This window comes from Labeo rohita, chromosome 14 (assembly GCF_022985175.1).
Source record: "Labeo rohita strain BAU-BD-2019 chromosome 14, IGBB_LRoh.1.0, whole genome shotgun sequence".
Classification (NCBI taxonomy): Eukaryota; Metazoa; Chordata; class Actinopteri; order Cypriniformes; family Cyprinidae; genus Labeo; species Labeo rohita.
In genome coordinates, this window is record NC_066882.1 from 20,651,841 (window position 1) to 20,675,469 (window position 23,629).

General features: G+C 38.2%; 1 protein-coding gene across 1 annotated transcript in view; it reads right to left on the reverse strand.

Annotated features, from left to right (window-relative positions):
- Positions 1 to 20,106, reverse strand: part of LOC127176605 (complexin-1) — a 55,052-nt gene extending 34,946 nt beyond the window's left edge. Inside the window, exons 1-2 of the mRNA XM_051128368.1 lie at positions 19,784 to 20,106; positions 18,699 to 18,811 (exon numbers count right to left, since the gene is read on the reverse strand). Coding sequence (XP_050984325.1) covers positions 18,699 to 18,729 — 31 coding nt within the window. The 5' untranslated portion in view covers positions 18,730 to 18,811; positions 19,784 to 20,106. The remainder of the gene's footprint in view (positions 1 to 18,698; positions 18,812 to 19,783) is intronic.
- Positions 20,107 to 23,629: the final 3,523 nt, after the last annotated feature.

Genomic DNA, 23,629 nt, shown 5'->3' on the forward strand with positions numbered 1-23,629 from the left:
TAGTCTTTCAAGCATTCAAACCTGGTCAGAGCTCACCCAACTACAATGCATTATAGGAAAATGGTGGCACTACAGTTTCTTTAATAAAAATGTATTTTGTCTTACTGCACTGGCTGATGATTTTTTCACTTGTTTGAAGTGTGAACATCTGGCAGTACACCTTATACTCATGGAAAACAAGTGTTAATTTCTTAAGTATTCCTGTGTTCCTTCTCAATTAAATGTGTCTAGCCTGAAGTATTTTTAGATATTTTTACTGGAAAACCAGTCAAAAAATACTAATTATAAGTCTTTTTTGCAGTTTGAAGAAGAGTTAAAAATATGGGGAAATTTTGAGTTATGAGAGACTGTGGCACTGTGGGAACTACAAGCATGTAGCTTTGATTTTGGGTTTGCGCCTCCATTCCTGGTTAAATAATCTATTTTAAGATCTTATTTTGTAATGAACAGATTCTAATTAATCAGCTTCACCCTGATTGCATTCCAGCATCCTTCTTCCCTAATCGAAATCATTAGTAATTAACCGCTTTAAGCATGTACCGCCATTGTCCCTGTCTCACCCCTGAAGCCTAGCATATCATTTTGGTTTCCCCCTCATTAACAAAGCTCAGCATGATACCAACTCAACTTGGAACATGGCCCATGGTGACATCACGTCCTGTAACGGAACATCCTCTGTACTATAAAAACCGTGAACGTTTTTGAATGCAATTCCAGAACCACCACCTTGTCTCATCGCTCGTAGATTCTGACATGTTGATTCAACTTGGTGATTTGTCTTCATGTTAAAAATTAGCCAAAACATAGTTTAAATAATTAATCATGCCTGGCAGAGGTGTAATAGTGACATAAATCATTACAAATGCTGCACAAACATAATGACAGCTCACAAAGGAAAACAAGAAAAATGTCTTTCTTCAGAAATCTTACAGCGCTATCACATTCTCCAGAAAATATTGGTATATTTAGACAAATTAAAATTGATATCTAAGATTATGTGTAATAGTATTAAGGGAATACTTTGGGATACTTTAGTGGTGGGTTTTGTTTTTCAGTGTAAACACTGCTGTTTAAAATGTGTTCAGTGTCTCTACTTTCTCTTGAGGCTGTATTTACTATCTAATGGAAATATATGCATATGCAATTTCTTGAATCTGAATTTTCTTGATTTACCCACCATTAGCAAGTGTGGCAAAAGTTGCGTTATTTTCTAACTAGACCATCAGAGAAAAATCAAGCCCAGTGCCTTCTGACCTCTTAATGTAAAGGAACGGAGGCACTTTTAACCTCCCCTTTGAATTGTCTGTTATTACGAAGCTGATGGTCTCTATGTCGGCCCCCATTTTGAGCTATTACACTGCTATCTCTGTGCATTAGCCACAAATGGATTGCTAATTACATTCCAACATTAGCTTTGCTCGTCCACTGTCTGCTCTGACTTACAATAACAGCAAATGACACTGGTGCTCAGACCTCTACTGATGTTTTCTTTCATGGAGTACTCTGCTGTGCACTTTCTTTATCGTAAATGACGTTCATTGTTGAAGTGTGCTAGAATATTGGTGTGCAATTCCATTCACGTCTCTGACCTTTCCATGTGTAGCCATGCATGACTCTGGAATTGTTCACCTGCAGAATTGGTTGATTGCAATTGATTTTGCTCCCATTATTATTTTATGGGAGTCACGCTATCTGTCTATGCCTCTGTCTGTCTCCGTCTGCCCCTTCTGTCTTACTCATATGATAATCTAATGGAAGACAAACCATGTCCGTCAAATACGCTTAAGCATTTTCAAAACTTTGTTTTTTTTTCCAGGTTTAAATTAGATGTTGAATGTGGACTCTCCCATGTTATCTTCTTTTCCCAGGACAGGTTGGTTTGGTCCAGTGCGTTTGGCCTGTAGACAGATGTGTTTGTGTATTGGAGTGTATGGATGAGACTGATATCACTAGCTGTTGTTTCAAGGACAATGCCGCCCTTTGATGTCTGCACTCCAGCAGTCCCAGAAGTCCACCTGTCTGCCAGCCATCCAGATGAGCTCAGCATTTCCAAAAGCTAGCCTTTCTTCTCCAAAGCACAAACTACAGTCCCAAAATCAAGTTGATCTAAGCCAGGACTGCGTATTCTGGGTTGACCCTCTGGAGGTGATATTTTTAGCTGTTAAAATGATATAGGCATTGAAGGAAGTGTAGACATAAGATTGATTCTCTCTCTTTCGTTTGCCCTCTGAACCCTCCTTTTCTTTTTCCTGGAAGCAGGCTTGTCTGTTTGTCATGCAGAATGGGCTGACATTTTAGAGGCATCTCTGATCAATGGTGAAATGTGCTGTCTTTAATTCAGCTTGTCAAAGAATACAATCACTTTAAAGTGACTCACCAAGCTCTGGCATCTTTTTTTTTTTTTTTTCTCAGATGAGTCCATTTAATGTTTATCCAAAATTAAAAGTCTATTATTTTTTACTCACTCTCATGTGTTTAAAACCTGTATGACAACAGAAGGATAAACATTTAACTGTTTTCCATTCAATTATATGAAATAAATAAAATAAAGTTACATGAATGAAGAGCACTTTAAAGGTATCAAACAAGCAATTCATACAACTTTTGTGCTATATGCCTTATAATTTCCGCGATGCAGAAAACACAGACGGAATCATGGAATCCAGTCATAAAAATGGAATTTACTGTGTAACTGTGTAATGTTACAGAATTTGACAAATTTAAGTCACAGACTAGCATCTGTGAATATTAAGCACGCAGCACAGTTTTGTTTACTACACACATACTGAAACACATGCAACGTTTCCGGTATTGTCAGCCACTGTTGCCTCAATACATGAGTATGAACACATGAACATCGTCTCTACAACTGCTTTGAGAGTCATGAGCATTTTACTGTTTCTTTAAAAAAAAAAAACTATATCGCCATATCATATACTGTACAAACTTAGGTCTTCACAGCAATCCATCAAAATAAAAGTTTGTTTTAACTTGAAGAAACTGTGTCAGAAATATATTACTTAATGTAGGTGTAATTATAGTTATTCAATTATAATAAAATAAAATTATTTACCAGAATTTATTTACCAGAAAAATGTATGTGCACAACACAGTATTTCTGGAAAAATAATAATAATAATAATAAATTACATTTTTTATAAAATCAGATAATCAGAGAAAATGTAAAGAATCCATTAAAATGGAATGCAGAAAATTTATGGAAAAAACAGAATTTGGTTAAAATAAAACTGAATTTGAGGAGGGGGGAAAAACACATTTCATAGGGCCTTAAAAAGGTTGTTTTTTTAAATTTGAAATGAATTGCTATTCAGTTGTGTACATTTAAGTGACTTACTTTTATTAATGAATAAATTGCCTACAATGTTTGGGGTTTGGCTATGCTTTCTTACTGATATGCTCTCTACAGTCCTCATACATTATATATATGCGTTTTTCCAGTAACAGGCTACTTTGTGCAAATACTGGTGTAGTGTGACAAAACAGTAGCTTAAAATGTCCATTTTCTCATTTATATAAAGCACTGAGAAGTCCAATTTATTTTAACAAATCAGTTTAATAAAATAATTCACTGACTCATTTGTATGAGTCACACCATTTCCCAGCACTGCACTTAAAGTGACAGTTCATCCAAAATGAAAATTCTTTCATCATTTATTCATCGTAACCTTTTCCAAAAGGACACAATATATTTTTAACTTCAGGGTCCAAACAACACTTGACCCCACCGAGTTTCACTGTATAGGAAAAAATAATACAATTTCAATATATCTTCTTTAACGTTCCATAGAAGAAAAAAAAAAAGTCATACAGATTTGGAATGATATTACGGTGACTAAATGATAACAGAATTTAAATTTTTTTTAGTGGACTATCCCTTTAACACTCTGTTCCTATATGAAGTGCTGTCTGTGCAGCTGTTGCATGAGGTAAATCTAAAGATCTAATAAGGCCGGTGTGTTTAGATTTATTATTCCTATTAGTAAAACAGAATTGGCAAGCCCATGAATTTGAGCAAACCTGCAGCCTCATCAAAACACCAGCTGTAGCCACAACTGGGGATTCATGTGTGTTTTCCTATCTTAGTTACTAATTTGTCATTTTGCTGAAGCTTTTATCCAGAGCAACATACAGTACGCTTATTACAGGCACAGTCTCCTTGTGCAAGGGCACAATGCTGATGGCTCACAGCTCAAACCTCGTGAGTTTTAACCTGTAGCCTTACAGTTACAGTATCAGATTTTAACCCATTAGCTTACACTTCAAAACTACAGTAGCTCTCTGCTTTAAATTTCCAGATGAACATCACATGCAACAAGACCGAATGCCAAAATGAGTCTAAAATGAGGTTTTTGGTCTGGAAGTAGTTTGGATCATTTTTTATAAAATCTGAGGTAGGACACTGTGCTATAATAATAAAAGTAAGGCTATAAATCATTGCAGCTTTCAGAAGACAGGCATTAAGCAAAAGTCAACTGTAAGTGAAGAAGTGTGTTTGGCAGCTTTTGCTCTCCCTGGCTTTCAGTACTGGCTGCATGCATTTGTTTAGATGGAGGTGGTGCTTTCTGGCGGAGCTCTGCAGGGACTCTGTAAAGTGTTGGTGGGTCAGCAGAGGCCTCTCCAGACGCCCACTATTCCCTTTTTCTCTGACGCCTACCTTCACCATGTGGGTGCCATTCTGAAGGCATACCGAAACACAAGATTTGTTCTGAGACCTTCAACTCGAATGGAGAAAAAAAAAACTCCTTCACAAAAGCTGCTTTTTTCTAGCAAAGTGAATTTTAAAAATCACATAATTCTCTTTAATAGTTCTTGACCTATCACCAAATGGAAATGTTTGATGTATAACTCCATGTGGCTTATTGAAAGCTTTAAAATATGTTAAAAGCACATGCTTTGAGAAGTATGCAACCTTTTGCAGCCGTGGTGTTATTGTGAACATAACCCCGTTTGGAGGCCACGGACTCCCTTTTTATATTCCTAAGGCTGCTCACAGCGCAAAGCTCACGGTGATGAATGGTTTTGCAATGGCGTCAATGTGGGCCATAACTCTCCACCAGTGTCACAGGACCACAGTGACTGCGTATGCTGCACAATTTCATATACATCATTTGTTAAAAGCAAGGCCGCTCTCTTTCTCTCTCCTGGAATAGATTTTAGTGGGTGTGTAACACCAGGTGAGGAAGTGGTGAGAGATGCTGAATAGAACATTTTTATTTTCTCTATATGCTTTGGGATTCATAGATTTGGATCACGAATGTAAAAAATATATATTTTTTGTGTTTTTTTTTTGTTTTGTTTTGTTTCTGTTTTTGCCATGTAAACATAAAAACATCTTTCAGCTGCTTTAGTATTTCATGGACAAGATTTTTTGAACAAGATTGTTTGAACATCTGCCAGCAAACATGAAGCCAAAAATAGCTAGCAGTGATCAACACGTACTGTAGACACTCGCCTTTGTTCTATTCAGCCCTTCTCCTTTTAGCCACTTAAGGCAAAGCAAATTTATTACAACTTTCACAAGAGGGGGAAGGAATTTCCCCATGACAGATGGTAAATGACGTAGCCTGCTCTCTGCATTAGTGGAAGCTGAGGTAATGCTGGGATCCAGCTCTGTCTGAAACCACTGACAGTATCACGCTTTTGCTTCTGTATGTGCTGGTGACATTTTTATATACTCTAGTTGACCATAAAGCCGAAGTGTGTAATTATTCTGATGTCAAAGCGTCTTTTTCTTAGATTCATGTGCAGTGACAACTATAAATAAACCATTCGTAGGTTGACTACCTGAAGTGTGTAAACACTTAAGCTCTGTGGCGCTGTCAAAACATGTTTCTGACATGTCAGCTTCTGGCTCAGTTAAGAGAATGTAGAAGTATTTGGGAAACATGTTTGATAACAATCATTATTTTAGCATTTAAAAGATCGGCCCACTTCTGAATGAAAATTACCTGATAATTTGCTCACCCCCAGGTCATCCAAGATGTTCATGTCCTTCTTTCTTCAGTCAAAAAGAAATGTTTTTGAGGAAAATATTCCAGGATTTTCTCCATACAGTGGTCTTCAATGGGGATCAGCAGGTTGAAGGTATAAATTGCAGGTTCATTGCAGCTTCAAAGAGCTCTACACAATCCCAGCTGATGAATAAGGGCTTTATCTAGCGAAACGATAAGTAATTTTCTAAAATAAAAAAAATGTATACACTTTTTAAGCACAAATGCTCGTCCTGCACTAGCTCTGCAATGCGCATGTAACAGTACACAAATATGACGGTTCAGTACGTACCTCAGTTTTAACGTCATGGTTCGACAAGATTTCGGTACAGCAGGGGGAAAACTAAACTTTTTTTTATTAAACAGTGGTTTACTGAACAAGTTGCTCTTTCTTTAAATATATTTAGTTATAATTAATTTTTTCCTTAGTGAAAAAAATCTATCTCAGCTTATGCTTTAAACTCTTAGAGAGCCCTTTTACATTATAAGGTTACAGTTAACAACTTAACTAAAACTTAAATTTTATTTTTAAATATAACACTTAACTTTAAAACAAAAATGAATGCAAGCATGTAAATTTCACATAATGTAGTTTAAATTAACATATATTATAAAAATTCTATTTGTTACAATATATTCAGTTACACAGCGGCTGTCATAACATGTTTCTTAACAGATTCATTTAAACATACATTAAATAATTAAGACTAACAGGTAAAGTAAAATATAACTAGTATTTAGTGTAATATTTCATGAAATACTCTTCTCTACACTTAATTTCGCTAGTGAACTAACGAGCTGTGGACACTGATGACTTGCCTGAGGTAAATGAAATGCTATATGTCGTTTTATTTCTATACTGTTTTGTTGACGTCTTTTGTTGATGTCATGAAATGTTCATACATGTTTATTCACATTAAAACTAGATAGTACAGAAGAAGAAATGATCATGTTCACTCGCGCTCTGCGTTGCCATTTGAACGGACCCCATTTACACAAGTCTGCAACGCAATACAGCTCTGACACAGCCACCGGAGCTGACCGTGGCCACTCTAGTCAATGCTTGTGTTTATACCAGCACGTTTCTGAACCGTCCCAGAAGCACTCCGAGGCGTTTATACAGCGATCTGTCATGCCACATCAAAGACTGTAAAAACTGCATTTATTGTTTGAATTTCCTGAAAGAAAAAATGGTGTAATTGTTCGGTACACATGCGTACCAAACCGAAAGACCCGTACTGAAAATTTTCGGTATGAATACATGCATCGTTACACCCTTAGCGTCTACATCTTCATGCATTACGTAATCATCTTGGAAAAATCACACTTGGTTAGTTCTTCGTCTGTGTACTTCGGTCCACAAAAGGTAGGGTAGGACCAAAAACGCCATCTCATTTTCTCCTCCAACTCCAAAATCATCCTAATTTGTTATTTTACCTTTTTCTTATAGGACGTTTGACTGTCTTTGCACGTTCGCTTTGTAAACACTGGGTCGGTACTTCTGCATGACCTTTTAAATGTGATTAATGTGGGACTGAGCATTTGGGTTAAGTATATAGATTTTTTTTTTGGAAAATGACCAATTGTTTCACTAGATAAAATCCTTGGCTGGGATCGTGTAGAGCTTTTTGAAGCTGCACTGAAACTAAAATTTAGACCTTCAAACCGTTGATCCCCACTTAAGTCCACTATATGGAGAAAAATCCTGGAATGTTTCCCTCAAAAACCTTAATTTCTGTACGACTGAAGAAAGAAAGACAAGAACATCTTGGATATATGGGGGTGAGTAAATTATCAGTAAATTTCATTAATCCTAATAAAAGTTTGGTTTGTGGCACAGAATTCATGAAAGTCATCTGTAAGGTGTATTTTTAATAAGGATTTTTAGGAGTTTTAAATTTATTTATTTTGGCCAGTGTAAATATAGATAGTCTTTGGGATTACTGTTGCTTTTTAGAGACAAGATGTTGTTTTTGAAGTTGCTTGGACTTCATCTGCCAGCAAACATGAAGCCAAAAATAGCTAGCAATGATCAAAACGTACCGTAGATACTCGCCTTTGTTCTTTTCAGCCCTTTTCTGTTCAGCCACTCAAGGCATAGAAAATTTATTACAACTTTCACAAGAATTGGAATAAGACTCCTTCAATCTGACCTGACTGATATTAATCTTAAAGGCAAATATGACACTGTATTTATTTAAAATTGTGCACTGTATTGATGCCGTATCAGCTCGAATAAAGAGGACCCAAAAAGAACCAAAAGCAACTAGATCATAGAGAGAGAGAGAAAGAGAGATTTCAAATACAAAAGGCTCAACCAACAAATTCACATTAATGAACATTCACTCTGGCATGTTTCTGTATTGCTGATAAAAAGACTGACTCCATCTCTATGGTAATGAGGCTGAAATAGACATTCCAATAAAGAGTGTGATCACATAACCTGGTGATATTGTCAGCCCAGACCAAACGTCCACCGCCGTTCACACATACACTTTGTATCAAATACGCGCACAATGACAAATGGTCTAGTAGTTCATCACAAAAGCACCAGACTGCTTAATAGACCTCCACACCAGCCTGTGGGTCATAACTGATGAGCTCTAGAGAAAAAGTCGACAGAAAGTAGTGTCTGTGACCGCAGTCACATAAAGGGAATGGCTCACAACCTTTCCAGGCCTGCTGCAGGATTAACTCTGCTAGGGACAGAAAGGTTGCCAGAGTTCCGTGCTGGGCCGCAACCGCCATTTTGGACAGCGGTCAAGGGCAAGCGGCGTATCTGCCAAAAGACCTCTGCCCTGTGCCAGCGAGCGATGGAGTTCTCTCGCAGGGATACCGGATAGCAGCTCGGAGACCCAACCGCCAGAGCGTGACACGTCAAGGTTATCTAACAGCTGACGTCGGCAACCTATTTTTTGCTTGCCGAGGTTCCTTTATGTAATTTGCACGCAACGTTATGGGTGTTAGGAATTAACTTTCACTTATTACTTTGAGATTTTATTTAGTGTCTGTTCAATTCACAAGGGACATCTTGAGTTTATTGTGTCTGGATCTACTTTGATACTTGAGTATTTCTAATTTAGGTCAGACGCCTTGTAGCTAAAAAAAGACTTAAAACAAGGACGTTTTAAAGTTTTCGTCATGCCGGCAGACATATAATAATCTTCGCCAAGGAGCTCTGGGATACGGAGTATGATAATTGTTCCCTGGGCTTGGCTGTTTTATGGCTAAGATTAACCTCACAATGGTATCATGACACTGGATTAATATTAGGCCGACTGCATGAGGAAAGAAACAGTTGAAGAGAGAGCTTTGAGAGTTGCCTGTAATGAATCAAAGAAATGAAATGTCAAACAGGTTTTAATGGGGCCATTTGGACAATGTCGAGCCACATCAGTAGGCACTAAATCACTTTTTTCCTTATTTTAACTTTTTTATATCAGGCGAGGCAGTAATGACCATGTGTGTGCACCGGGAAGAGAGCATTGCCTAATTTTTACATGGGTTCTTATAAAATATTCATTTCATTCTGATGCTATGTGCTATGCTGATGGTTAGGATGAGATGAAGCATGTTCAGGGCATGTAAGTAGTTTATGACGGTGATAATGATTACTGATTAACCAGACCTTTCTAATGATCTACTGAAACCTGCCTGAATCAATAACTGCACAGAACAAAGTGAGAGCTCACTGATCACACTGATGAGCACTGCATGTATAATTCTCTTATATTTTGAGATGAAGGTAATACTAAAACTTCTTTGAATTAAGATTGTGCTTTTATATAATTTATATGTTGCAAGGTGCTTTTTGCCCAGTGAATGGTGTAGATACAACCAGAGGTGGGACCAAGTCATTGTTTTGCAAGTCACAAGTAAGTCTCGAGTCTTTGCATTTCAAGTTCCTCTGAAACCCTCCACCTTCCCAGCTCCACCTGTATAGATCTGCTACAGGTCATTTTAAATGCTATTTCGTGCAGCAGTAGCATATCTTAAATACCGTATCGGCGTATGTACTGGCAGTAGCAAGTTCCTGTACCTGCTTTGCAGCAGCGGAAGCAGCAATAATCTACAAACAACAATAACTGACAGCAGAAGCAATACAGCAATGTAGCAGATCTACTCCGCCAAAACCAAATACATTGACACTGTCATATCCATTACCATGCTAAGACCTTCAGAGAGTTGTCATGATAAAACTACTGTCGTAAGTTCTGCTGAACTCTGTTTGTAACGACGGAACTTGCGACCATACTTGCTTTTGGGAAACACACCCAGGTAATGTTGCATTTGTTAACATTTTTTGCGAGAGAAGAGAGTTCAACACTCTTCCGCAATTCAAAAAAAAAAAAAAGTTTATCTAAAGTTATTTTTGTTTATTAGTATGGTTGAATTGGATCAGTTCAGCAGCAAAAACAATGGTTTATAAAACGGGATTAAATACATGAAGGATATTTGTGTTATTTAACATACTGAATGCAAACAGGAGAACTGTCAGTCAATAAATGGGAAAACTATTGGCATTATTCATCTGAAAAAAACTGGAAAAAAGTAATCTGATGATGTAACTTGTGTTACTTGTAATGCGTTACACCTTTCACTGTTAGTAGCTGGAATGTATGGAGTTTTAGAAAATATGGGCATTCAAATTTTGCAGAAATATGTAGATTTTGTTTTTAAAAGGTAAATATGTTTTAAAATGTCAAATCATTTAACTGAAATGATTCAGTGATTCACTCATAAAGACTGTCACCTGTTTTGTTATTAAATGAGTCAGCGTTTCTCCAACAATTGATTGAATGAATGACTCAGTGACGATCTCATTTGTTTTGTTCCTAAATGATTTTGTGTTTTTGAATTGCTTACTAATGAAGATCATTTCACTTCCATTTTTCGCCTGTAAAGTGTGCTTGCCGTGTCAAACTGGCAAAGACCTTATAGAGCCCCATGGCACCGTGTAGGACCATCGGCTGGTCCAAAGTCATGACTCATCCATTTATAACACACATGAATGGCTACAGCTTGACCAGATATCTAACCCCCGGTCATTCTGGGGACAGAGCCCATCTGTGCTGTGTCTGTGTGTGTATGTGTGCTTACACGAGTGTGTGTGCAAATGTGTCACTGCATGGGACTTGGCAATTAAAGGACATTGATTGTGAATTGATGTGTTGACAAGGTGTCCACATGGCATCATTTGCACATGAATGGATCACCATGTCAACTTGATACATGCATTGGTGCATTGTGGGTATGTATATGTGTGTGTGTATGTATCATGATGGCAGGTGTTTTCTCTGTGTGGAACTGAAAGGGCCATTGCACACTTGTAGTCCCTGCAGCTCCGAGCCAGAAACCTACAGCCAGAGAACCTGCCCATGTGTCCTACCATGTGGTCAAATCCTGACCTGAAAGAGAGATGGACTGAGATAGTGAGAGAGAGAAAGAAACAGAGAGAGTGCTGTGTTCCGTTCAGAGGTTTAAGGTCAGACACGATTCACAGCATTACTGTTTCTTAGGAGGGACAGGAAAACATATTGCATCCTGTCCCAGAGAGCCATTAAAACAGGTGTGAAGGTGTGCATAAAGAAAGGAAAGTCTGTGGATGTGTGTGTAGGTTTACAAAGCTGTAGAACAGTGGTTTTCAGAAAAAATGTAATGCCAACGGCCCCCAAATATGATAATACCCTTGCATTTCCATTATATTGTTCATTCAGACTGATTTGCGAATGTGAACAAACACAAGAGCCGGGATTTATCACATGAACCAATCACAGCCGGTCATAGCCAGTCATATCCAATCATATCGCGATGGAGGCACTACCTCCTCTCACTTGACTTTTTCCCATTGATTCTCAATTACTGTCCACAAAACTCACTGCACACTTTAGGGGGTCTGTTAAAACTCGATTAGGAGGCGAGTTGAGGCGAGAAAGATGCAGACTCCCGCTGTAACTTTGCTGGTGTGGCTGTTGGGAAATGTTTCTTTAGAAAAACAAGAAATTCATACACTTTTTAATGTTATATTTTGAAAAGATGTATATAGTAGTAACTTCACATGGCCGCTCAATCTAATGTTAGCCTAGAAAAATGTGCGCTACACAAGTGGAAGATGAACAGAACAGTAACACCCTAACTGCATGACAGATGGAGGTGCTGATGTGGTCACTTGCTCTTAAAATACTCCTTCATTTTTGGTCATACAGATAAAAGTAATACATCTTTTGAATCTCAGAATAACAACGAAACGTTGAGCTTTTGTAAAATAATGAAAGCAAACAGGATCTGCTTTCTGCCGTCTTGGTCTCTGTGAACTTGAAACTTCGAAACTCAAATGTGTGTATATTTAAGTGTTTATTAGGTTACAGTATGTAGGCAATAAAAGGCTCATTATTATGATTTATATGGTTTATTAATAAACATGAGACTAATAGTCGACTAAAGCTTAAAATGAACGACTACTAGTCAACCAGAAAAATCTTTAGTCGAGAACAGTCGAGGCATTGTTTTATTTTTGTACTACAATTTTTTTTTCATCCAATATTTTGAAGAGACACTAGGTGCATTTCCATTATGCACAAAACTTTTGGCTGGTGGCATTTCCATTAACCGATGTTATGTGACTAAAACATAATCTTTAGCTCTTGCGATAAGTCATGGCAATAGATTTTGGCTATATTTAATCAGAGGCGTATGTTGTATCTTTATAGAAGCAGCGCACGGAACCGCTTCTGAAACATGTATGGCGTGACTGGTATAAACACAAGCACTGACTAGAGTGGCAGCGATCAGCGCCGGTGGCTGTGTCAAGAGCCATAATGCGCCGCAGACGTCTGCCGTGTAAATTGTCTAGGTATTAATGGCAGGGAAAGCCCCTTATACTTAAAAGCGGCCACATATTAAGTGTTTCTTGGAGGTTATAATACATTGAAGAATGATCATATGAATTTTTACATACGCCATGTGACCTGTAAATGCGAAAAAATGATTTTATACCAGCTTTTTAAAAACAGTATGAAAAAAGCCAATAAATGTTATCATTTCTCATCTCACATTTTCTGCTGACCCCTATTTGAAGACCCATGTTACTTTGAGGGCAAAATCATCCTCAGAAATTAGCTAAATAAAGCAAAACACCCCTTTGAGCATGCTTTGTAAATAGAGTTCATTGGTCATCCTAGATTTTATTGCCCCTTCTCTACCAGATTTCCCTCCCTTCACTCACCTTAGAGGCTCACATTACAATTAAAATTTGATGACTGTCAGATTAGTCCATGAGTTTGGCTCTAAGAGCTCCTAAAAGCCCTATAATCAATTTAATGTTCATCTGATTTCAGCCGAAATGCCAGATCTAGCATTTAACCTATTACCCTGCTGCGGAGGAATCAGCACCTGGCCCTATCTCAGCTGGCGTATTGATTTCAGCACATTGCATTTACCGTTCGTCGCATTACATGATTAAAAATCACCCCGGCTGAACGTAAGCGATCAGTCGTTTATAGGTCAACACATAAATCAATAGGTGCTGCGCCATAGCTGGGCGTCCTGACGTCACAGGCTTTGATTTTCAATGCACAGGAATATAGATAGACAAATTTCAGAATCACTGATGCACGTTTTTACTGTGGTACTTTGAAAAGTATCTACATATTTTGTGGTTTTCTTTAATAATAAAAAAATTTATGATTTTTTTTGTCAAATAAAATGCTCTGTCCAATGCTCCAACACAGGACAGAAGCTTACAATGGCAAAATGTGACATAAGTAATAGCTTGTTTTTCAAATGATTAATTTGTTCTGTTATTAAGGTGAATCAAATTAACCCCTGTGACAGCCATGGTGTGGAATTACTGTGCCGTTTTACAAAGGCATCAATTCAGTAGAACTCAATTTAGTTAATTTCAGTTGACTTAAATTTGCGTTGTGCTTTTGATTAGGGGCATTTGATTAGATTAAGCATTTCTGTGACCCACGCTAATGTATGACCCTTTGTCAGAGTGGCCTGCCAAAACCCCACAGGAAGTGCAAGAGCATTGACGCTAGTGTGAAGGTGGTCTGAGTCAGGTCCGAACGCCTCAATGCAGTTGTTAAAATTGGATTCAGCTGAACAGCTTCTGCATATTAATGACAACAGGTGTTAATTTACCACACATGTGAGCATCCCAATTAACAAAGAAAATTAGATATACAGTGAGGCCTGAGAGCACATTGAAACTCTGTGAAAACAAACTTAAAAATTAAAGTACAGTCAGGCATGTCGAGCTTATTAACAACGCTGACCAAGTCGACGCAAGACTTTCTTTCCACTCCGCCGAACTGCTTTAGCCAGAGGGATGCAAAGAAAGGGAGAAAAGGAGGAAGTGGTCAAAATATCAGGGTTATAGCAGGGAAATGCTGCAAAAATGTATGTGCATGTCACTTCAAGTCACCTTTATTTATATAGCACTTTATACAATACAGCTTAACAGTAACAAACAGAAAAATAACAGAATCAACAGCTACATTTCCATCCAGTGTTGCAAATTTACCTTATTTTCAGCTATAAGCAGCTCTACAGAAGACAATAGTGTAATTATTTAGCTCAGTTCAGTTTAAGTTTTGTTCTCATCCAATAGTGTCAGTGCAGTCAATCGATATCACTAAATATTTAATGTCTTTTAAACCCCAACCAAGCAAGCTGAAGTGCAGCACTGAGCAAAAGACGTGAAATAGAATAAAACAGAGCAAATGTGTGTGAAATTCAGCAAGAAAGTGAGATGAGTAAGTGTGAGAGTGCTAGTGTGCATAGGGGTGGCCTCCCATTCGGGTTGCATTCTGGCTGATGCTGCAGGGATGCCCAAGAGATTTCTCTCACATAACCGTGATTAGTCTTACATCCGTGAGCTTTAGTGCCGAACTCTCTCGCCACATGCTGACCCGCTGCCTCTAAATCTCTTACTGAGCCAGACAGGCCCATTATTTCGCTTCAGCCTGAGCTTTATTATCTAATGTCGGTCAGAACCGTGTGTGGGGGCCTGTCAAAACGGCCGCTGGCAAATGGAGATTGCCTGTTCCATGATTTACAGGATCAATCAACGGTGTAGACTGCAAGCATACAAAAAAAAGCCCACAGCAGCAGTTTTGAAATGGGCCAATATAGTAATGCATTTATGGATGCATCTGAATGATGCAATAAAAGCTTTAGAGCGAATACATACGAGCTCTTCCATTTATTTGGTATCAGGGGATTGGTTTTCTTTCCTGCATCAATTTGCATACTGAAGTATGATTGGCCTGGTCTTCTTTGCATATATTTTAATGCTTTCTTGATTGTACCTTTCCTTCAGTGTCTAATATAGCTGTTTGTGCATCTGCACAAAAGTTGACACTAAAGGGAATTGACATCTCTCATCTCTTGTAGTCCTGCCATTTTTCAGTGACTTAGCTACATCACATCACACACATGTAATACATTTGCTTACTTCCCGCCTACTGGCTGCTTTAGCCCCACCCAGCTTTTTTTTTTTTCATAGGGTGGGCAAAGAAATTGAATAGACTTCTAACAACCTGATCTCATGATGAAAACATAACTGTGGGAACTTTTTCGCAAGACGCGAAATATGTACCGCCATGTACGTTTTGTGACATATTCGATGTGAAATGTCCACTGAGTGGTGCTAAAAGAGCGTTTTTTTTTTTTTTTTTTCCCAGAATAGATTAACGTATATATGGAATATTTTATGTGGCTTTCGTTTTTTTATATGTCACCGCAGTTCTGACTTGAAATGTTCGTTAAGTGGCGCTATAACGCTAATGCTCTGTGACATTTTAAAATAACGTACCATCTGCACTACACCTAAACCTACCCGATAGTACAAACAAAAGTGAACGTGATGTAAAACGCAATTGCAATTATGATGTTTTAGCTTGTTTTTCGATCTCTCATCATTCAGCTTTTATCGTGAGTTATGTTTTTTATGGGATTCGTACTCAAGGATTCCACATGCTAAGTCTAATTCCGTGCCGGGTAAGCTACCGAGCAAGCTTGTTATGTCCAAAAGGTGAAACATATGGACCCGTACTCATAACTGTGTACAAAAATTATTACAAGTGATTGATGTTTTAACAACTAGTGTTGATTCCTTTGGTAAGTATTTCACGTCTTGTGAAAAAGTTCCCACAGGTACGTTTTTGTCATGAGATCAGAAAGACTTCCAATATTGACACCAAAGTTACCATATATATATGATACTGTGTAAGCTAAGTGAATTCACCATTATTTACTGTATATGGAGTGTCTATTTACACTAAGCGCAAATAGCATGTCTTGTTGGCAGAGGCTATTTACACTAACTCCACCCACGAATGTATGGTTGGGCTAGTCACATAAAGACGCCTGCAGAACAATGGTTCCAGTGGTGTAGGCGGTAAAGCGCATAGCGGTAACTTTTTATGCAGTCAACCCGAGTTCGAATCAGCCTTTTTCAGATCACATATCAGATCATAAAGGCATTTATTTTCAATAAAATTGAGGAAATAATCAAAAAGTGTACAATAAAGTGCCTCACACATTTTTTTGGTTAGGGTTAGGGGTAGGTGTAAGGAGGGCTTTATTGTCCCAAGGCAGCATCCATTTAGTAATTTTAATAAAAATGATCATTTACACTCAATACATTATTATTACATACTGTTTAATAATGTACTACAATACTGAGGTGCAGATATCTGAAAGTATAAATAGCACCTAATTAATATTATTGCTAGAAAATACTGCTGTATTTACATTGTGTAAACAGAATATATTGCAATTTGCACTTAGTGCAAATAGCCGCTGCCTTATTTATATTGCACTTTATACAATACAAAATATTTCAAAGCACCTTTACAGTCATAAACAGGAAAATAACAGAATCAGTCAAGCAAACTTCATGAAATATGAAAGGAATTCAAAAGCTGCTGTAAAGCAGCTTTAAAAAGACAACAGTGTCATTATTCAGCTCAATTCACTTCGGTGTTGATTCAGTTCAGTGCAATAACTATAAAATTAATCAGTCATGAAACAAGCTCAATTCAGCTATATATAATAATGTCATGACTCAGCTCAGGTCAGTTCAGTATTGATTCAGTATTGTAAAATTCATCAATTATGATGTGTACAGTGTTTACAGCTTCTAGTAAAGCCTTTCGGAGCTGAAACCCAAATATGGTAAGGGGCGTTACATTTCAAGAATATGCTTTAAGTGACTCACCAATCACAAAAGAGTGGGCCAGCCGACCAATCAAAACAGTCTGGGCTTTTTAGAAAGATGGGTTTTAAAGGCACAGTGTTTCAGGCAAAGGGTATATAAAATGGAAAACAAAATGTTTTTGAATTTTAAAACATGTAAATGTATTCTAGCATCCCCCAAAAATAAATTTATCAACTTGCATAATATGGACACTTTAACCATTTATAGACGATTCTTGTGTGCAGCCAACTGAAAACAAGATGTGCCATGAGAGTCATCATCATTTGCGCAGAACCGAAGCCTGAAACTAAGCTTACCTAAAACTTATTCTCTTGCTGCCTTGCAAGCTCTGGTAATTCCTGCAGGACATGCAAATCTAGTTATAAACGACTTGAAATCTTTAAAAACATAATAACCCCAAAACATCTTAAGCAAGGATCAATTTATCTTAGACACGCACTGCTACTCTTAAAAAAGGACATGAGAGGACGAGAAAGGAAAGTTGGGACCACTCTCTCTTCTCAAGGGTGAAATCCCTTTCCGTACAGCTCAGTGGATTTCACTCATTTTCTTTATCGATGGAGCAAGTGGACTAGGGCAGGACCCTCATGGGCTGCTTTACCCGGCAGCTGGTTAATGAAACAGGTCGTACGCCACCTTTTTATAGCACATCCCTGCTAATCAACCGCCGCAGTCCTGCTCTCGTGATATCCCCCCGGGACTGGACTGTCAATCTCAGTCTTGATGGGGCTAAGTGCTTTGACGAGCGGAAGTCCGCACAGAGTGAGATGGATAAAATCCTCATTATGGATGCAAAGGAGATTAATGAACCACATTATGATGCAGTTCTGTTTGGACTTTTAATGCCAATATTTATGGAATTATTATTTTTTCGATTAGGCTCGGCAGAGCACATTGTAAATAGTCAGTAATTCTGGCTTGCATGGATATAAAATATGTCTTGCAAAAATAATTAAAACGGAAATAATAATAATGAACAAAAGGATCATTAAAAAAGTTATCGTTAATAGAGAAAAACATCTGAATTGTTTCCAACTCAAAAACAAACCCTTTTGTCATTAAAACAACAGGGAACTGCGGCAGATTTTGAAATGCACAAAGACTCACGACCTCTATCTGTGACCAAATACCACCCCAAAAGATCAAGTGCTTTCTAATCCATCACCATAGTGTGGTTCTATCCACTCACAATTGTACGGTTATCTTAAATCTCATTGTTTGACTTTAAAGATGCAAGACTAAGACAGAAAGGAAAACACTACTCCAAAGCAAAAAACAACAACACTTGGTTTACTTCCATGTGCATGCAAATAAAGAGCAATGCATGACATACAAGGCAATATATAAGAAGATTGAACATGATTGTATTGCTATGCAATCTTACTGCATGAGTGTATAGTTTCTGCTCTGAGACTTCTGTGTGTGTCATGTTTGAAGAAACGGGACAATCTGAAACTTACCTCCCAACGCTTGCTTCATAACAAAATTCATGATGATGGCTTTTAATTCCTGCCTTCTTCAAGCAAATATTACATTCAGGTTCAGCTTTTCAAGTAGTCCTTTGTCGCCAGATCTACAATGTGAAACAGACAATTACTTAATAGCAAAAACATAGTTTGTATAAACAGCTGTCACTGTTTTAAAAAAAGTGCATGTGAGCATTTTATTTTCCCCTAAGGAGCGATTTCTACCTGATTTGACCCTTAAAATAATAAATAATAAATAATGTGTTTGACGGTATCAAAACCGTTTATTATAGGTGTCACGGATGGAGGCATTTTAGGTTATGTGATTAAACATTAATAAAGACTGTAATAATAACGATTGCATGGTATACGCAATACTATCCAGTCGATCAGTTCACAAGATGCGGCATATGAAGGACAGTAAAGGTCAATATACCTCGCATACAGTTCACACAAAGTGCAGAGTTGTAAAATTACCACGGAGTACTGTTAGTGGCTTATCGGTGCTTGCAGGTAACTTAACCTTCACTAGGAAAAATAGCGTTAATAACAAGCTCTGGGACAAGTATACATCGTGTACATTTGAAGTAAATCTGCAGGGAGCGTTTGTTCTTCTCGTGGGGAATGGCAACATTACATTGCAACCTGAATATGTAATAACATTTGAGAAAAGGCGTATTATGATGATCGAGTTTAAGAATGTAAATCTTAGAATAAGGGATTTTACAATACAACGCATGACTGGATCCCTTAATCTGTGTGTAAACTTTCCCTCATCCACCGAATCAAACCCACACGCTTATAGTCCGAATGCACCGAAACGCTGACTGATAAAGTCCGAGTGAATCTCGTACGCTACTGTGATCCTTGTGCCTTCTTACGCAAATAAATGCGTTAAAACTACCCGTTTTAGTATTTACTCTCGTTCCTGATACGTGGCGAAAACAAAATCACTTCCTCGTTCATTGAGGCTGATTTCAGCACCATTGCTGGCGGACAGCTCCCGCTCCATCCCACATAGAGCAAAAGCCAAACGCTCTCGTTCCACACACACTCACACACATAAAGGTCATAATTACCTGCACGGCGATTTCAAATATCTCGAGAAGCTGATTAACTCCTCAGAAATGAAAGTTGAGCAGTAATGATAGAGCGAGGCTTTAACTGCTCGTTCCTAACATCTCTGGTTTCCAGGCAAAAGAAGGACGTCCTTGTTTCTCGTGCTCAGAGAGGCAGTGTGAGTGTCTGTGAGGGGAACTGCAGCTGCCGCTGATAAAGGCACTCACTGAATCACATGGAGAGCTCCCATCTGAAGCGTCCCATGTTCTGAGCGATCAATTTTTAACGACTGTGCCTGTCGTGGGCAGGTGTCCTGCTACATATTCCCGTTATATGCTTCTGCAATCCCAGCGCTGGGGGATGATCTTATTTAAAGCACATTGCCTTGGGATGCAAAGGTCTTGTCGCATACAAATGGGACATGCATGGAAGATTACGTGTATAGGATGCGGTGCAATGCTTTTTAGTGGTACGGTACGGTATGATTGAACGATTAAGCCTCCGTTTGCTCGGCCTCACCTCGATTCGTCCTTGCAGCTGTCGGATGCGACTCTGCATGCGCTTTCCTGACCAAGCGTGATTTCAGAAAGTGTGGCCGATATATTTACCCCGTGAGCGTGATGAGTGGAACAGATGTGCTTTGGGTTTCAGTTAGCAGGTTAATTGCTGGGTGCAAATTTAGTGAAATCATCTAAGCTACCAGGACTGGATGTATTAAAACAGGTCAAACCTGCTAGTCATTAAAGATGTATTCCCAATTAGAGCATACTGTATTAATAAATATTCAATAATTGAGAAATAATTCTATTGGTACACTGTATACACACACCTGTCTTCTTTTGTTGTGTGGTATTTATTTTATTTTATTATTTTATTATTATTATTTTTTTATTTATTTTTTATCTTTTTGTGAAATTTACTTGAAAATTCTAGGTGAAAATTGCTAAAACACCACATTTTTTTACAGTATAGCAGCTAAAAAAAGTGAAACTTTTGTTCATCTAATGAAGTTACAAATTCTTTAAAAAAAAATTTAGTTTTTAGCAATGCACAGAGCTACAAAATGTGTTCTTTCATCACCATGTTTGATTTTTAAAGCCCACTATATGACATGGCATTATTGCCTAAATTAGAGGCAAACATATTTGCCTGATATACTGAATATATTAAACCCAAGAGTTACAATGAGATGCAATGAGGCATAACATTATAACCACCTTCCTAATATTGTGTTGGTTCCCATTTTCCTGCCAAAACAGCCCTGACCCATTGAGGCATGGACTCCACTAAACGCTGGAGGTGTGCTGTGGTATCTGGCACCAAGATGTTAGTAGCAGATCCTTTAAGTCCTGTGAATTGCGAGGTGGGGCCTCCATGGATCAGACTTGTCTGTTCAGCACATCCCACAGATGCTTGATTGGATTGAGATGTGGGGAATTTGGAGGCGGAGTCAACTCCTCAAACTCGTTGCTGTGCTCCTCAAACCATTCCTGAACCATTTTTGCTTTGTGACATGTCGCATTATCTTGCTAAAAAGGGGCCACAGCCACCAGGGAATACCGTTTCCATGAAAGGGTGTACATGGTCTGCAACAATGCTTAGGAAGGTGGTACGTATCAAAGTAGCATCTACATGGATCCACATGCATCCCCAGGTAAGCAACACGCACGCACCCGGCCATCCACGTGATGTAAAAGAAAACGTGATTCATCAGACCAGGCCACCTTCTTTCATTGCTCCGTGGTCCAGTTCTGAGGCTCAGATGCCCACTGTTGCCGTTCTCAGCGATGGAAGAGGGGTCAGAATAGGCACTCTGACTGGTCTGCGGCTATGCAGCCCCATACGCAGTAAACTGCGATGCACTGTGTATTCTGACACATCCAAAAATGGAAATTTTGTCATGAATCACTTACCCCCATGTCGTTCCAAATCCGTAAAAGCTTCGTTTGTCCTTTAAACACAATTTAAGATATTTTGGATGAAAACCGGGAGGCTTGTGACTCTCCCATTGACTGCCAGGTAAATACCACTGTCAAGACCCAAAAAAGTATGAAAGACATCGTCAAAATAGTCCATCTGCCATCAGTGGTTCAATCTGAATTTTATGAAGCTACGAGAATACTTTTTGTATGCCAAGAAAAAAAATAATGATTTTATTTAACAATTCTTCTCCTCCGCATCAGCATAGCACCATACTGGAGAGTATCCGCTGAATGCAAACTGTGTACGCCGGATACGCTGTTTTTGTTTAAATCAAAGCGTAAATATACAAAAAAACGTATCTGTGTAGTGCGGCTGACTCAGAGCGGCGTATGCACTTTACGTCCAGCGGTTACTCCCCAAAATGGCGCTACGCTGACATTTTTTTTTTTTTTTTTTTTTTGCATAAAAAAGTATTCTCATCACTTCATAAAATTCATATTGAACCACTGATGGCAGATGGACTATTTTGATGATGTTGTTCATACTTTTCTGGGTCTTAACAGTGGTATTTACCTGGCAATCAATGGGATAGCCAAAAGCCTCACGGTTTTCATCCAAAATATCCTAAATTGTGTTCCAAAGACGATTGAAGCTCAATGACAAAATTTTCATTTTGGGGTAGAGTAACCCTTTAACTTCTTAAGCAATTTGAGCTACAGTAGCTTGTCCGTTGTATCGGACCACACGGGCCAGCCTTCGTTCCCCACGTGCATCAAAGAGGCCGCCCATGACCCTGTCGCCAGTTTACCACTGTTCCTTCCTTAGACCACTTTTGATAGATACTGACCACTGTAGACAGGGAACACCCCACAAGAGCTGCAGTTTTGGAAATGCTCTGACCCAGTTGTCCAGCCATCACAATTGTCAAACTCACTCAAATTCTTATGCTTGCCCATTTTTCTTGCTCCCACATAAACTTTGAGGACAAAATGTTAATTTGCTGCCTAATATAAGTTCAGTTATTAATTACTCACCCTCATGTCATTCCAAACCCGTGAGACCTTCATTCATCTCGGAGCACAAATTAAGATATGTTTGATGAAATCCGAGAGTTTTCTGACCCTGCATAGGCAGCAACACAACTACCACGTAGGCCCAGAAAGCTAATAAAGACACCATTAAAATAATCCATGTGACATCACATTAAGGTTAAACCTTAATTTTGTGAAGCTACAAGAATACTTTTTGTGTGCAAAGAAAAAAAAAAGTGACTTTGTTCAACTTTTTTCTCTTCCGTGTCAGTCTTTGAAGCGTGCTAACTAGAGTACCACGACGCATGTCTCGAGTACCCATGACACATTCCTCTTGGGTTTGTCAGAACACCAGCTGAGTCATTCTATAATTGTGGGTACATCTCATGTCCGTGAAGTATATTTTTAATATATTTTCATCAATATAAAGCCTCAGTGCTTAATTTTCTAGTACACAATTATATTTTTCCCAATCACTACTATATGTTGAAAAAGCCATATCTTTTGTTCAAAAATGTTCATATCACATACAACCCTGGTACTCGCTGGTAAAATTGGGCTGTCCAATTTTGTAAAGTTGCTCATTCTACTCTGCATTTAAACATAAAAATGATCTCAAATAAAAATTAATTTAAGTGTTTATTGTGATATAACTTGTTTTATTTGTGCCCGAAAAACCATTGTCAACTAAGTTACCCACTAGAAAACCCCCCCTCAAAAAGGAATGGTTTGTGCAATTCTCACATTATTTGCACAGTATGATGATATTTTCTCTAGAAGCACATGGATGAAAAACTAGAAGTTATGTTCTCTCTCTTTCTCCGAATATTGGTTAAACTAGCAAACCAGTCAAGAATGGATTAATTGACTGTTAACAGTGATACACAAGTATTATTGCTGAAAATGTAACTA